Genomic DNA, 16,099 nt, shown 5'->3' on the forward strand with positions numbered 1-16,099 from the left:
AGATAGAGTACTAAAGTGATTTTACCTATTAAACTTTTACCTATGAAACTGACCACTATGTGTATACCATGAAGTTGACGATTAGGATTTTTAAGAGCAGGATTTATAGAGGTAATTCTAGAACACACTGGTAATTGTTTCATTAATACCTTTTTAAAATTGTGTTTTTCATTATTTTCACCAGTGTGCATTGGGTACGCAGCAGGGTCATTGTGTTTTATGCTCTTATGTGACTATTAAGGGAATAGTATAATTTATATACAATTTCAGGAAATGCGTGTTAATATAGCAGTCTACCTATATTTATTGTTTGCCATTAGTGGTATTGACATGGACTCAGGTATGTCCTAGCCATAGTAACAAATGACTCAACTTACACTTGAACACAGGTGACTAGACTTGGACACAATGGGCTGGATGTTTCAAATTATAGAGAAATTACCATTGAATAGTGATATAGACTAGTAACTAAACCTATAGGGCCGGTTTCACAGACACGGATTAAGCCTAGTCTAGGACTAAAACAACCAACTCAATTATGTTTTCTGTTGAACTTTTTTTGTCCTAGACTAGGCTTAATCTGTGTCTGCAAAACCGGCCCTATAGGTTTAGTTACTAGTCTGTATCACTATTCAATGGTAGCTTCTCTATAATCTGAAACATTCAGTGTGGTGTCCCACTGGGCAGCCTATTACTCTTCTCTATTTTTACAAACAATTTGTCTAACTTGAGGCTAGAATTACTATATATGCACCCGCAGCCAATGGGCTCAGTGATACTCTTAACATGGAGTTACAGCCATCGCTCAGTTATCTATTATAACTCAATTTTGGGATGTTCTTACACACAAGCTTAGAAAATACTATAAAAAAGCATATTTTATCACATATACATCTCCTGAAAATATTAAGAGACCACTTTCCAAAAAAGGAAGGTTTTGACTGAGGAACCGAAGGGTTAAAATTAGGAGACCACTACAAATTGAACGCTTCTGTTTCTCACTCAAAACTTTCCTTTTCAACTTTTCATAATTTGAGGTCACTTAGAAATGTCCTTGTTTTTAAAAGAAAAGCAAATTTTTGCCAATTGAAATGACATTAAATTGATCAGAAATACAGTGTAGACATTTTTAATGTTGTAAATGACTGTTGTAGCTGGAAAAAGCGGATTTTTTATGGAGTATCTACGTAGGCGTACAGACGCCCATTATCAGCAACCATCACTCCTATATTCCAATGGCATGTTGTGTTTGCTAATCCAAATTATAATTTTATATAGCTAATTAATCATTAGAAAACCCTTTTGCAATAATGTTTGTACAGCTGGAAATTAATTTAATGAAGCAATAAAACAGGCCTTCTTTGGACTAGTTGAGTATCTGGACCATCAGCAATTGTGGTTTTGTTTTCCATGCAAAAAATTGCCAAGAAACTTCACAGAAGTTGCACAGAACAGTGCAAACTTTCTCTAATCAGATTAGAAAGAGGAGTGGGAGGCCCCGGTGCACAACTGAGCAAGAGTGACAAATGCATTAGAGTGTCTAGTTTGAGAAACAGATGCCTCACAAACCCTCAACTGGTACCCATGAAAAACACCAGTCTCAATGTCAACAGTGAAGAGGCGGCTTCGGGATGCTGGCCTTATAGGCAAAGTTATAGGCAAAGAAGAAGACATATAAGACTGGCCAATGAAAAGAAAAGATTAAAATGCACAAAAGAAAGTGGACAGCCTAATCTTTTCAAGTGTTCTGATCATAAAGAATAACATTTGTGAGATGCAGACCCAATGAAAAGATGCTGGAGGAGCATGGTGGAGGGAGTGTGATGGTCTGGGTGTGCTTTGGTTGTAGTGAAGTGGGAGGTTTGTACAAGGTAAAAGGGACCTTGAAGTAGGAAGGCTATCAACTCCATTTTGCAACACCATCCCATACCCTGGGGACAGTGTTTGATTGGAGCCAATTTCCTCCTCCGACAGGACAATGACCAAAAGCACAACTATTTAATTAAAGGCAATTTATTTTAATTGAATATAATTAAATCATTCAGTAGTATGCAGTTTTACATTAAACTGTTCTATGTTCAAATAGGGATCATGTGTTTGATGTGGACCCCAGGAAAAAGAAACTATACATGCAATAGCTGATGGGGAGAGGATAAACTAAATTAAACTTGATGCCACATCTTAGTATAATACAGTATGATAACCAATTAGGTTCTCTGACTTGACTGGCAAGTATGGGAATAGTAGAAGTGCCTTTCAGGTCCACGTCTAGGCAGGGACGCCAACAGCAATCCCAGACCCATGACCGAATTGAACGTTTAGGATCCAAACCAGGCGGGATATTGTTTTAATGTTTTAATTCATAGCTAGGCCACATTCAAATCACTTTAACTTGATCTTAAACAAGCTATGTCTACTTGTGAATAGCTTACATTTGTCTACGCTCGCTTAATGTTAGTATAGTGAATACTAACATTGAGTGACTAAAAACAAATTTTATTTGAGGCTACCAAATGGGCCCCCTCTTTGCCTGGGCCCGGGAGAACGTTCCTGGATGCCCCGTCCGTCCGTCAGGGTCACTGAGTCTAGGTGCCTTGCAGTACACTGACTTATAAAGAAAAATTATGAGCGAAACGAGAGCAAATGTTCTGTAGTTCTATGGACGAATAGGATCACAGCATGCAGCAAAGAGGCGGAACTTAAACGACCCCCACAGCTCACAGACGTAGACCATTTACAAAATGCTGTTCATCTCTCAATCGAAAATCTCTGTTACTAACAGGGGAGAGAATTGAGTGCCCGCGACTAAAGATGTTATAGAAAGAAGAGACAGAGGTGTCAAAAAAAAGCAAGAAGAAAGTTTTGAGATAAAGTACAGACGTGGAAAAGAGATCAATTATCGAGGAACTTATTCGAAACCGGTAGCACTCGACTTAACTGGTAAGATTTTAGCATATGCAAGTTTTTCAGTGCTTGCCTCTGTAAAGAGTGAATATTGACTTAGGCTATGTGGAATGTTTTAGTTTTTATTTACAGAATTTCATAGCATAGTTCGTAAAGAAAGTTTGATTTACATTTTCCAAACGTAACCCCGAGAATTATATTAATAGCCTACGCATCCTACAACCAAAACATTGGTAGGGGACAATGGAAACGAAAAATAAGAATTACTTATTCAAATTATCAACAACGTATACATATTCTATATTCGATTGAATTTGTCTTATCTTTGCTTTTAGTTTTCTCAAATAACGTACAGTTCTTAATTTTGCCGCGACGCGCAAATGTCTCCATGTGCCTTCTTCGTAGGAGCCAGTCAACCAGTCTATTTCATTGTTTGTGACTGCAGTCATTTATGTCTTGAAGACTACTTAATACTTAGTCAAAATTTATATTTTTTGTTGACTCAGTAATTGTCCGGAATCATGTAAACATTATGATAACAGTGCCTTCAGGCTACATATTCCCTGATAGTAACCAATTTAGAGGTATAACCTAGGCTACCACAGTTTACTTAATTTGAGTTTGGAAATAGGCCAACAACTTTAACAGAACAATAAACATATAGTCGTAATTGTGCTGTTAGGTATATAAAAAGTTTACATATGGAAGTATTGCTTTAATCTTATCCCTTTTATTCGGGGGCCACGGTATCTCAGCCATCTGTGCTTAATCGCCTTTTCTGACTTTTAAATATGTTGCTCGGACAATGTAGGCCTACGCAGCTTTTGCCCTTATTTGTTGAAATATGAGCCCTGACCATGCGGACTGTAGCGGTGAAGGATGGAGGGCCATTGATTACTAAATACCTCCCACGTCAAAACGCATAAGCAGTGCCAATCTGAGCAGGTCCAGGTCGCCCGTATGCTGTGTTTAAGGTTGCAACAATACCATTTTAAAAGATATATACCGTCCTTAAATGAGAGCTCAATCGTTGGCATTAGAGGCAATGGCCAATTGACAGAATGCGCCGCAGCCACAACCGTAGTACTTGCTGGGCGATGTTATAATGGAAAGGAGTCCAGATAACATGCGCAAAATAGTCATTTGCATTATAGCCTAAGCGTGGTGATCCGCAACGGAACAAAACCTTCCGGAGGTATTGTCATGAATGAGGCAACAAGTGACCAAATGGGAAAGCAGTTTGTTTTACTTGTAGAAAGCCAGCAATAGCGCCCTATAAATCTGTTATTGCCTACGGAACGGATTCGCTACTATATCCAAATGTCAAATGCCTATTTACACACACTACACGTGATTTGAATGCAGTTGCGGGGATTTTGCATATGCATCTTTGTTTTTCTAGCAATGGAGAACTACTGACCACAAATCAGTGCCTCTGGAAATTAAGCTCAGACACTTAAATTATTTTGCTGGCAATTGACTCTGTTACACCATAGTGCAACTTACTCAAAGGATACTGCCCCTAAAATGACCAGTGACAGGTGTTTCGTAATTAATTGGACATAAAAAAATAACATTCCATAATGTTCCAGTGGGAACTAATAGCTACTCTGGCCAGCTCAGGTAACACATTCTGTAGGTATGATTCATTCTAGACTTGCATGAGGGTCCTGCATGGTTTCCCGGGACATGAGCTTGGGGTAGGGCTTTTGACTTTGGCCTCTATCTAAACACTCCTACCCACCTGCATGGCCAGGGTTCACAGGGCTGGAGGACAGGGCAGATAAGCAGGTCTCCGGTCATTGAACTTCCCCCAGCTAGGGCATGGCGGATTATAGTAGTTGATTGGTTGACCTGGCTCGTATTCAATATGATTGGAGGGATGGCTGGTGGGTCTTTCCTGGTACCAGACTGGATGGGAAATTGCCAGCTGTGCTCTCACGTCAGCGAAGTGCCCCTCAGTCTGAGTCAGACAGTGAGCTCTGTAATAATTATTTTCAGGGTTTGAATAAAAAATAAATATATTTTCCCCCCAGGTTGTGATTATTAAAAGCACACCCACATAGTGTGTCAAAGAAAACAAGTCATCTTGATTCAAAGGTGGTGAGTGCAGAGGATGTCATGAAACTTACATGAAAAATGTATGTATGACTCTGTTTTCGTAGTCACACTACCTGGACAGAATTTTTGTTTTTTACAACTTTGTTAAAAACAATGAACAAACACAAACCCCTGAATGGTAGAGTTGAGAAACGTGTTTTTGCCAAGGCCTAACGAGTTTCGATGTAACTACCTTTTATGTAAACTTATGTTACTTTCCACAAAAAAATGTGAACTCATTTTTAGCTGCTCTGTTGAAGCCAGCTTGAGCTGTGCTTGTGCTTGACTGGAGTTGTGCTGTAATGACCTGTTGAGTTTTCTACCCCAGCACAATACAATTGATGCTACACAGTCCCATTGCTTTAATTAAGGAAGGAATGCTGCCAGTTATGACTGTATGATTAGCATATTTGCAATAGAACTGTAGACCATAGTAGACCACCAACCATGTCTGAAATACTACTTTGAAAAAGTAGCAAGATAAGGGTAGAGGCTTGAAGCAGCTCTAAAGAGCCTAACTGGAGATTCATAAAGACTCATTCTCTTTTACTGGCTGTTGTATGATAGTTACTTTCCCAATAATTAGCTGTTCAATGAAACACAACAACAATCAAATAATGATTGCTGCAGTGAAAACAAGGTTTTTTGTTCTGACTGGTGCTTTGAATGAGGCGAGTAAATCAGAGCGCAGTTCAAAGCCACACAGCCAGTGTCACAGACAGTGTGTCATTTCACACTGTTGTGTAAGGTAGACCTTTAGTTTGCGGAGTCACCAGTGTAAGTAGAGCCGTGGAGCCAGCCTGACCTGGGCTTGGACCCAAAGTTGTGCCACAAGTGTCAGAATAAGCCAGGATGCGCCTGGAGCATTATTGTGAAGTTTCCAAATAGCTATACGCTCTGTTACCAGGCTGTTTTTAGAGCAATGTGCCTAGTAGCCAGATAAACCCTATAATCAAGTGAGCTCAGAAGGTTTATTTCTCTCATCTAAATGTCTCAGCAGGGTATTTGTTAATTTCAGTGCCACTGAGATTTCATTTAGCATACTTGTCCTTTTCATGCAGATTGATGACATTTTTTTTCCCCTTGTTGCCTCTGTGAAGAATGTTTACACTTTTTCCTCACAATCCAGACTGATTTATGTTTTTTTCCTTTTTACACTTTCGGGAAGCCACTTCTGGTCAGATCTTGACCAATGAGGAGAGAATGAGTTTCCATCACAAAAGGTGTTGTGTTGATATCGCTAAGCCAGGTCTGGTTGGGTTTAATTTGCATAAAGGGGGTGGGCTTCATTTGAATGAAACAATTTACACATGTTGTGATTTTAGACATGGATGCTGTGAGTTCTAGAGAGTGTTTGTAATGCATTTCTCTATTTGTCTGGTAGGATTAGGTAAAAAAAGTACAAACTTTGTTTTTATTGCTATATTGCCTGCCACCTATTGTAATATAAGTCCCTTTCTGTGATACTCAGTCTTCATTGAAAAACAACAGACACATGATCCTAATCTGAAATCTCAGTCTTCATTGAAAAACAACAGACACATGATCCTAATCTGAAATCTCAGTCTTCATTGAAAAACAACAGACACATGATCCTAATCTGAAATCTCAGTCTTCATTGAAAAACAACAGACACATGATCCTAATCTGAAATCTCAGTCTTCATTGAAAAACAACAGACACATGATCCTAATCTGAAATCTCCTTCCATCTTTTAAGTCCCACCTTCCAACCAAGTCATTGTTTTAGACTACAAAATAAGTGCCGATGGATTCTAGCACGTTGCCTCAGAGAGAGCATGGCAGCACATCTCCCCAAATGACCTGCCGCCCACGTGACCCTCATGTTGACTGTGTTGGGTGGTGATACGGCGGAGACAGGGTGAGGTCACTTTTAGACAGGGTGAGTGTGAAGCTGTGTCGGTCTACAGCAGTGCGTTGCATCGATTGGCCAGTGGGGGGTGCGTTATTACACTGTGAGGTCTAATGGAGCATGGAAAGTTCCACATCTGTCATGGTTTTCCATTACAGCGGGATCACTGCTGGGTTACATTTCAAACTTTGTCACCCTGGCTTCGGGACCTTTCGATGATTTCTCACAAAGGTTGTTGGCTCAGTTAATAAAAAGCCCTTGGCTGGAACCTCCAAGCCAACGAGGTGAAAAATCTGTCTGCACCCTTGAGCAAGGCACTTGCTGTGGATGAGTCTGCTAAATCACTAAAATGTTAAGGCAAAATTATTTTCGCCTGACGCGGCTAAATTTGACTAGATGTGATGTAAGTGAGTAGGACAGCTGCTCTTGAGATTATCAGCTCTATATCTCAACAAGGTCTGACTGACTGCCTACGGCCCAGAGGCACCCCATTCCTGTCAGGCGTCACTGGATCCAGTCGACTTGGCTGTGCTCTCTATGTATATCTCTCCATGTACACTTCTTTTGGGGTGGTCTGCTCTCAGCTCATGTATCCGTGTTGGGGACACAAGCACTGCAACAGATAAAACGAGGAACAAAGATCAAAACGTTGAAAGAACCTAATCTCTTTCTTTAAACACTAATGTTTGGTGACAGAAAACATGAAACTTGGCCATCATTAGCCAATAGGAAGTTGAGATTCTGGGCACAATAGGCATCGGCTTTGTCAACCAACCAATCACAAGTTTCTAGGGCATGGCACATTTGGTTGGATTCCTACGGGGTATTCAAATGAACAAGCATGAAAATATATTAACTAACTACTTTTAGTGCCTCCGGATAAGAATCTGTTCAGTTAATAAAATGTACATTTAATGTAACAACAGCTATAGGAGAACAATATCACAGATGGCAGAGGTTCATTATTAAGGAAAGCAATGGAAACTAGAAGTATATTCCAGAAATGATCAACCTCTAAATTATGTTTTAAACTGACATTATACTGTATCGCTGATTAATAATACACAAGTGATCATCTAATCCTGTCAAAGCAAAATTTGTTAAGTATTACTTGAAAAATACACAACTGGCTGCTGTTTACTGGTGTTGTGTGCTTGGAAAATGTATTACTTAATGACAGGTCTGTGCCCTACCTTCTACTGGTATATGCAAAAGACCCATTTCCAATTCACACATCAGTATAAATACAAACATGTGTTTTTGAAACAAGCAAAAGCCACTCATAAAATGATTCCACATACACCTTCCCTGCTGTCAACTTTGCCTGGAGGAGTTCCCAACCCTTCCTGAGGGCGGCCACTGCAGGAGGGAAAACGATCATGCGGGTCCTTTGTCCCTGAGTGCTCAGTAGGCATGTGACGAGGACGGTGAGGAGCGGGCACTGCCAGGCTCCCTGGGCTGGCATCTCGTGGTGTCCCAGCTGCTCCTGACACGCCGACACACGGCCTGGGCCCCTCATCTCCTCAACCGTCCCCGTATCCCGCTCCCTGGCTCCTCGGGTGTCATCCCGCGGCGAGACCCGAGGCGTCCGAGGCGTCCGAGGGAATGCAAAAAACATGCGCATGCTGAAGTTGACCGCAGATAGATGTCACTTGGGGGACATGGCATTAGGGTCATTCACATGGAGGGCAGCTGTGCATCTACTGCAGAGCTTCCAGACAAAGGCCTCCTTTAATTCACCTTACACCTGGCTAAACCTTTCAAGGGGCTTGTTTTGCATCCGATCGGGTGTACGTGTCTAATACCAGCACCCTGGACTCCTAGGTTTAGGTTTGGCCCCTCTGCCTAACGTGGTGGGACATATTCGGTCGTTGCCCCTGTGGAAGGTGACAGATGCTGGGCCCGTGGCGTGTGTGGTATAACTCCCCTGAACGGCTCACCGGGGGTGGCACGTCGTGAGTTATGACTGGTTATTTAAAACAGCTGGGAAAAGAGGCCCAGGAATCTGAACACGTGTGATTATGCATGGAGACAGCAATTGACTCCTGTTTCAACATGGACCACAACCCTGTGTACAACCGTGCACCTTAACTATAGGAAGACTCTATCAGCAGCAAGTCTCACTGAAATGTCACACCCTGAACCTGCCTCACACGGATGGTAAAGATTCCACATTTAACCGCTGACAGTGTATCTTCGCTACTTGACAGGACTACGGCTATTTTGGTTTTTTTCGACCAATTGGCAACCAGTAACGTCAGACCAATTCAAGTCAGACCCCTTTCAGAGTGGACCAATTTAGTGGGTTGGGGGGGTTGGAATTGGGCCGCCTGTCAAAACAACAGACTAAGTCTTCTGAGCTTGGTCTTGTTGTGGTTGTCTGAGTAGACGAGTCTTCTCTAAGTGATGTTGTGGTTGTCTCAGCGGCCTGGCCTTCTCTAAGTGATATGGCCTTTCCCTCCTCCTCACCCGTTCCTCTCCCGGGGACCAGCAGCAGCTGCAACACAGGCCAGCACAGTGCTTCCACTGCTGATAACATGGTTGGGAACCTCCCATGTGGCTGTGTGTGTCACCCGAGCAAGTCAATAGTGTCTGATTAACTGTGTTGACTTTGGTGTGAAAGTGGAAAGCTACCGACGTTTGCTAATGGTCCAAGCTCACCTTCGCTTCCCCTAGAAATTCAACTCGAATGCTTGGGGTTCGTTCATCAGTGAACACTGTGCCAAACTGTAGCAAAACTGGAAAAGAAAACATGACGCAACAAAAACCAATCTTTCATATTGGACACGCTGATGTTAGTCCTTTGACGTTTCGTACGTTTCCATTCAGGTGAATGGCCTTTTGGGGGAGGGGCTGTATTGAAGCCGGGCTGAAACCTGTGAGAGATGGGAGATAGTATGTATATTTGCTTTCCTGCAAACTGTAGTCAAGAGATTTGGGAAGCAAATAAGTGAACGGCAGCAAGGTTAAACTGCATATCGTTATTTCTTGAGCATACCCGGCTGCAGGCCTTTAGGTTGGTAGGGTGGGGCTATGGACGCCAGCTGTGGGACAACTGCCCTGCTCTTGGGACCTGGCATGTGGTTTGGCACTATGTTAAAGCCCAGCACACAGTTTCAGTTTCAAAGCTGTATCGGCTGCCCACACGTTATACACTGTATGCCGTCACTGATGTAGCTAAAGTCTGGTTTAGCAGCTTTTAGAGGACGCAGTTAGGGTAAATGTCTCACATCCGTCATAAAACAAGACAATAGTGGAAATGACAAATGTCCAAATATACAAATCCATTACAGAAACGGGAGCCTTTGATCAGTTTCAAAGTTATGCAGGACAGTTTGTACAGTTTGTGAACGTGTGTGAGTGAATATGTTTGTTGTGTGAGCGAGCATCCGTGTGTGTGATAGAGTGTGTGTGCATAGTGCTTGAATGAGCTGGTGTGTGTGTTCTATGCGTGAGTGTGGGAAAGGGCTTGAATGTGAAGATCAGGGTGCCAGGAAACGTCCTGGTTGTGACGTTCCTGCACCATATATATCTGTGTGATGGGACTGGAATGAACAGGTCCCTGGCCTGGGTGGCTGAGGTCCATAATTACTTTTGTAGACTCTTTTTGCCAGTGTTGAGGGTCAGACCACCGGACCATCAGGAAGTGCTAATTCATTTCATGGATTCCTACTAAGTTCAATACATTTTAGAATAATGTAAAATTACATTTCAATGTCTACATTCCGTCTGCGTTTTCCACCACATATATGTTATAAGGCTTTTCGTGTGTAGTGTTTAGTGTGTAGTGTTTATTGTTTTTTAATGGGAGACTGGATATGTTTAACTGAAACACAACAGTTTATGAAGTTACTTGCACGGTTGGGCCAATGTTTGATGAGATACAAATAAACAATGTTTTTACTGGCCCAGGGCCAGCTATCCATCTTTACAGAAAACTCTGTTTACCTATGTAGGTACAGGAATATGTTTACCTACAGTACCAGTCAAAACCTCAGACACCTACACATTCAAGGGTATTTCTTTAGTATAAATCTTTTCCACATTGTAGAATAATATTGAAGACATCAAAACTATGAAATACCACGTATGGAATCATGTAGCAACCAAAAGTGTTAAACAGATGAAAATGTATTTCATATTGTATGTTATTCAAAGTTACCAACCATTGCCTTTGACAGCTTTGCAAGATTTTTGCGTTCTCTCAACCAGCTTCATGAGGTAGTCACCTGGAATGCATTTCAATAAAGAGGTGGGCCTTGTTAAAGGTTGTGAAATGTCTTCATTCTTAATATGAAAGGACAGGATAGGTATACAGAGTGAAAAGATAGGGTGGGAGACCATCAATATGTCTGTACTGAACAAAATATATAATGGCAAGAACAGTTGAAATAGGCAAAGCAAAACGACTGTCCATCTTTACTTTAAGAACCACAGCATTCTGCAGCGATACGCCATCCGATTTGGTTCGCTCTTAGTGGGACTATCATTTTTTTTCAGAAGGACAATCACCCAAAACACACATCCAGGCTGAATAAGCGCTATTTGACCAAGACAGAGAGTGATTGAGTGCTGAATCAGATGACCTGGGCTCCAAAATCACTTGACCTCAACCCCATTGAGATGGTTTGGTATGAGTTGGACTGTGGAGTGAAAGACAAACAACCAACAAGTTCTCAGTACATGTGGGAACTATTCGAGTTCAAGTTGGAAAAGCATTCCAGATGACTGCCTCATAAAGCTGGCTGAGAGAATGCCAATAGGGTCCAAATCTGTCTGGCTATTTTAAAGAATCTAAAATATAATTGTATTTTGATCTGTTTAAAAAAAAATTGGTTATTTTATGATGCCATATGTGTTATTCAATTGTTCTGATTTAACATTCACTTGAATGGGTAAGTGTGTCCATAATTTTGACTGGTACTGTAGAGAAAAATGGCCACTAGAGCCATTGTGTTGTTGATCTGAATGTGCTTGAACGCATGGTTTCTTACTATTGTTGTGAACATGTTCACCAAGTTTCATTATGATCCAAATATCTATGCCTGATTTATAGGTATTTTTGTGTCTGGAAAATATAGCATTGTTAGAACCTTTGTCCATAGATGCTATACGCCATGTTATGTGCATATCGGTCAATCCTTCCCAAAGGAGTAGGGATTTAGGTGTTTATAACGCTACGTCAATGGCTCCCAACCATTTTCAGTTACTGTACCCCCAAAAGGATTTAGCACTGCTTGGAGTACCCCTGAAGTACCCCCTCATGTTAATTTCACTAGTAAGCCTATGGTGTCATGAGTGTTTTCAAGTACCCACTGTGGAGAGGCCAAGTACCCCCAGGGGTCCTAGTACCCCTGGTTGGGAACCCCTGCCCTACGTCACATGGGGTGAGGGTGTAAGCTTTGAAAATTTCCCAGCACACCACTTATTATAGTGCCGCCATATGGCCAGTTGGCATTGATGGGATGATATGGACCAGTGCCATTTACAATTTTAACCTTTCTACACCTTACCATCTCATGGGTATTTGGTAACTTTAACTGTAGAATAATAATAGAATCAAACAAATACAAAAAGTTACGGTTCCAGGAATTACGTTCCTGAAATTGATTTTCCCTTTCATTTCAGACCCTGAAGCTGGGATTTTCCTGACATCGCTTATGTCCAATCAGATTCTTTTTAATGTAATACATGGTGTATTTTGAGAGACCATTAAAACAGCATCTATTGTCGATAGTCATTGAGGAGGAGAATAAGAGGAGTGAATGTTAGCCAAATGAAGTTTGAAAATACTGTACACTGTCCATCCTAAGTCTATTGGCTGAAGATCTAGATAAAGAAATGTGAGACACAATGAAATTCAGATCTTGACAGATCGGTTAAACTTTCATTTAATAATCCCATGCTAAAAATGAAAGACGGAAATACTTAGTTAATTACAGAGTGTGCCTCTCCCGTCATTATGGATGTAGTCAGCCAATGTATCTTAAAATGCTATTTCAGTCCTGTGGCACGCTACTGGTCTAGCAAATCAGCAGAAGCAGAGTTCTGTTCTTGAGAGAGGTCTGGGCGATGCATGGACGATTTCTCGCCCGCAAGTGGATACAGTCTGTGTGTATTTCTGTGTGTCTTTGCAGTCTATAATTTCTCTACTGGCTATTGGTTGACTCCCCTTTTATTTGACCCTCAACTGACCATCTACAGTCTTCCCAATCTTGTGGCCTGCCAGTGACCCTGATCACCAGGCGAAGTCCTTGCATTAAAAGCATGGCCTGAATATAACAATGTATAAACACACAGGTACAATACAACTATCCTCCATCTAGCCTTCTGCTGTCTTGTCTTTATTATCCTTTGATAACAGTATTACACTTTGTTCCTCGATTCAGATACAATAAGCAGCCCTGTATCTTAGCCAAATAGAAAGGAACAATGAAGGGATCTTATGCAAACTTTCAGATTGCAATGAATGAATCATGCTACATTCAAACCCTCAGTCATAAGCCCTTCATTTAGAAGTCGCTGAGAAACATTTGAGGTCTCCGATGAGCCTCATGATAGCTCAATTTCCTTATGTTAATCACAGATTGTCATTTCCCTGTTGAAACTGGAGTTGTGGTAGGTAATCCGTCACCATCTGTGCCGAGAGCTGTGGCTAAATATACTCCGGCAGGCAGGGGGACACTTGTGGTGTCAATGGGACTGCTGTCTCTCCGAGGAAGCAGTTAGATCAGTTAGACCATTGTCCGTCTGGGCCCTCTGGGATTACAGAGGAAATTGAAAAGGAATAAATCATTGTTACCAACATCATGCGATCCAGTAGACAGTAGCCATACCATTGCAATAGTAAAGAAAATGCTGCCACAATATAATTACATAATTATTAATTTAATATTAATGTGTGGACGTTTGACAGATAATTCCTATCCCAATCATCTCTGTTTCCGTAAGTGATCAATTCAACAGACGCACAACGCACCCCGCCCAAAACGCTCCGTCTTGGATTAAGGGTTTATCTAGACCCACACAGCGTCCCAGGGTGTGTTTGGTATGTGTGTGTTGTGTACATAGTGTAGGCGTGGGAGGAAAACATCTGTGTGACACCATTGTATAGGACCTGAATAGAGGGTTTAGTTTCACGCTCCTTGTTCTACGATTGAAGAAGCTATCAGCCTGTGACATCACTCAGCGTAGCACCACGAGATATGCGATGATGGGCTGCCAGCTCACCCAGCTAGCACGAAACATTGGACACCCTCTGTTCCTTAGAGCTTGTGAGAGCGTGGTTGTCCGATGGTTATTTTGCAAACTTCCCACGATGGGCGGGGGACTGTGCAGCACAATCACAAGGTAAATATATTTACGGAGGCGTATTTAATAACTTTAGGATGACCTTTTAAGTTTTAAACATGGTTATACCCTAGAACATTTTGCAATGTTTAATGATGTTTTGCAACTGGTTTTGGCAATTTTCTCAAATACTTCAGAAAATGTTAAGAAATAACTTTTCAGGACTACTGTTCTATGGGATAGTATATTGAGCATTCCACACAGATCCCTATTCAATATGATATTATTAAATATAAGTAACAATCATATTCAATCCTATATTTTTTGTGAGTGGGGAAAGACAGAGGAGAGTTTTCCGCTGAAAAAGCAGTGGGCCAGATTTGATCCCATGCTGCAGCAGTACATGTGAACCGAAGGCAGCGGCTTTAGAGTGCTGGACTCCCGTATGACACGTATTCCCAGAATGTTGAAGGACGTTTGTATGGAAAATAAGCTACACAAGATAACCGTGAGGTTCTCAGAATATTAACGGGCTGATGACCGTTGGTGAACTTGAAACTTCAATTATGGACCTGTTTGAATTTGCTTGGTAGTTGGTTATGCAAACGTCCATCTCTTCCAGACTGCATTATGGCTGGTGATAATGGGAAAAAATCGGCAGTTGTTTCAGACAGTGTAATTGTCAATATCTCCGTTTACACAGACGGACAAATTCTGATCGTTTGTCCAGTGGTTTATCTTCTGGGTGGTTGGTTGGGTGATAAAAATTCCTCTCATATGCAGAGAATGAGATTCACTGTTTAAGTTTATTGAGGCATTCAGTCATTTTATGTATTTATTTTACATCCACAGTGTCTATCCTGGAGAGAGACAGCAAGACAGATAGACAGGAGTAGCTATGGAATCTGTGTCAATAAAATGTTCCCTCTGTCCTCTCCATCTCACTCTCTGAATCTCTTTCTGTCTCTCTCTCTGTATCTCTTTTTCTCATGCTGTATTCCTCTTTCTCTATTGCTCTGTGCTCTAGATATCAGAGGGAGGACCACACCCAGGGAACAGACACCAGCCAAACAGACGTCTGGGATAACTGCTGTATAGATCATGGACCAGGACCAGTCAGAGATTAGCATTTTGGGAGGTTCGCCCAACGGGAAAGGTCATGACCTAGCAGATGACATGTATGTGCCTATTAAGACCATGCCGGAGGAATTAGACACGTGAGTTTCCTTTTCCTGTCCTTTTGCTTTCTCCGCAAAACATTGAGAACGATGGGAAACCTTTGGGTTGAATATTGTGTTCCGTTGTTTTGCTCTGATCTTATTATTGCAAAAAGGTCTAACCTTTAGCCCACTGCATGCAAAGCTGTCCCCTGCAGAACGTATTGGTTTTGGGCTATGTTGCTTGAAACTTTGAATGTATTGTGATGCTGACGTTCATATACTGTTTCGGAAAACGAAGCCTAGCTAAAATGTAGCCGAATACATCTGGGTTGGCCTGTATTTCTTTTTAATTCAGTCCAATCAAGAAGTTCACTGGAATCCCAATTCCAATCCTGAAATTCATCCATGTGATTCAGTCTAAAGGCTGGTAATCTTCCCTTAAATGTAGACTCCATCACATTGTCATAACTGATGCCTTAAATCCTCTTTCTATTTCTGCCATGCAAATAGTGGTCTGCTTGCTCAGTCTTCCTTGCCAAGTGTATGGCATCAGTAATGAGAGTGACGTCTGAACAGACAATAAAACTGATTTCATGACTGCTGTGTTTCTAAGTGCATGTTTGCCTTGTTTTTGTCTTGCCGCCGCTCCATGGATACTCTATTTGCTACACAGAAATGGTGCCCCAAATGTCAGGTATGTTCGCAATCAACACACAGTCACACAGACACAAGCTTTATCTAGTAGCCCCACCAACTTTTGTAACGTCATTACT

At 41.5% G+C, this 16,099-nt stretch overlaps 1 protein-coding gene across 3 annotated transcripts in view; it reads left to right on the forward strand.

Annotated features, from left to right (window-relative positions):
• The first annotated feature begins 2,733 nt into the window (after positions 1 to 2,733).
• The window catches only part of slc38a3b (solute carrier family 38 member 3b), a 37,431-nt gene continuing 24,065 nt past the window's right edge, over positions 2,734 to 16,099 (forward strand). Inside the window, exons 1-3 of one of the 3 annotated variants that reach the window (XM_010893100.3) lie at positions 2,734 to 2,940; positions 15,194 to 15,383; positions 16,000 to 16,020. In XM_010893100.3, coding sequence (XP_010891402.1) covers positions 15,268 to 15,383; positions 16,000 to 16,020 — 137 coding nt within the window. In that variant the 5' untranslated portion in view covers positions 2,734 to 2,940; positions 15,194 to 15,267. Of the gene's footprint in view, positions 2,941 to 14,138; positions 14,227 to 15,193; positions 15,384 to 15,999; positions 16,021 to 16,099 lie in introns of those variants that run through there. The other 2 variants (XM_034287177.1, XM_010893101.3) reach the window with 2 other exon arrangements.

This window comes from Esox lucius, chromosome 17 (assembly GCF_011004845.1).
Source record: "Esox lucius isolate fEsoLuc1 chromosome 17, fEsoLuc1.pri, whole genome shotgun sequence".
NCBI lineage: Eukaryota > Metazoa > Chordata > Actinopteri > Esociformes > Esocidae > Esox > Esox lucius.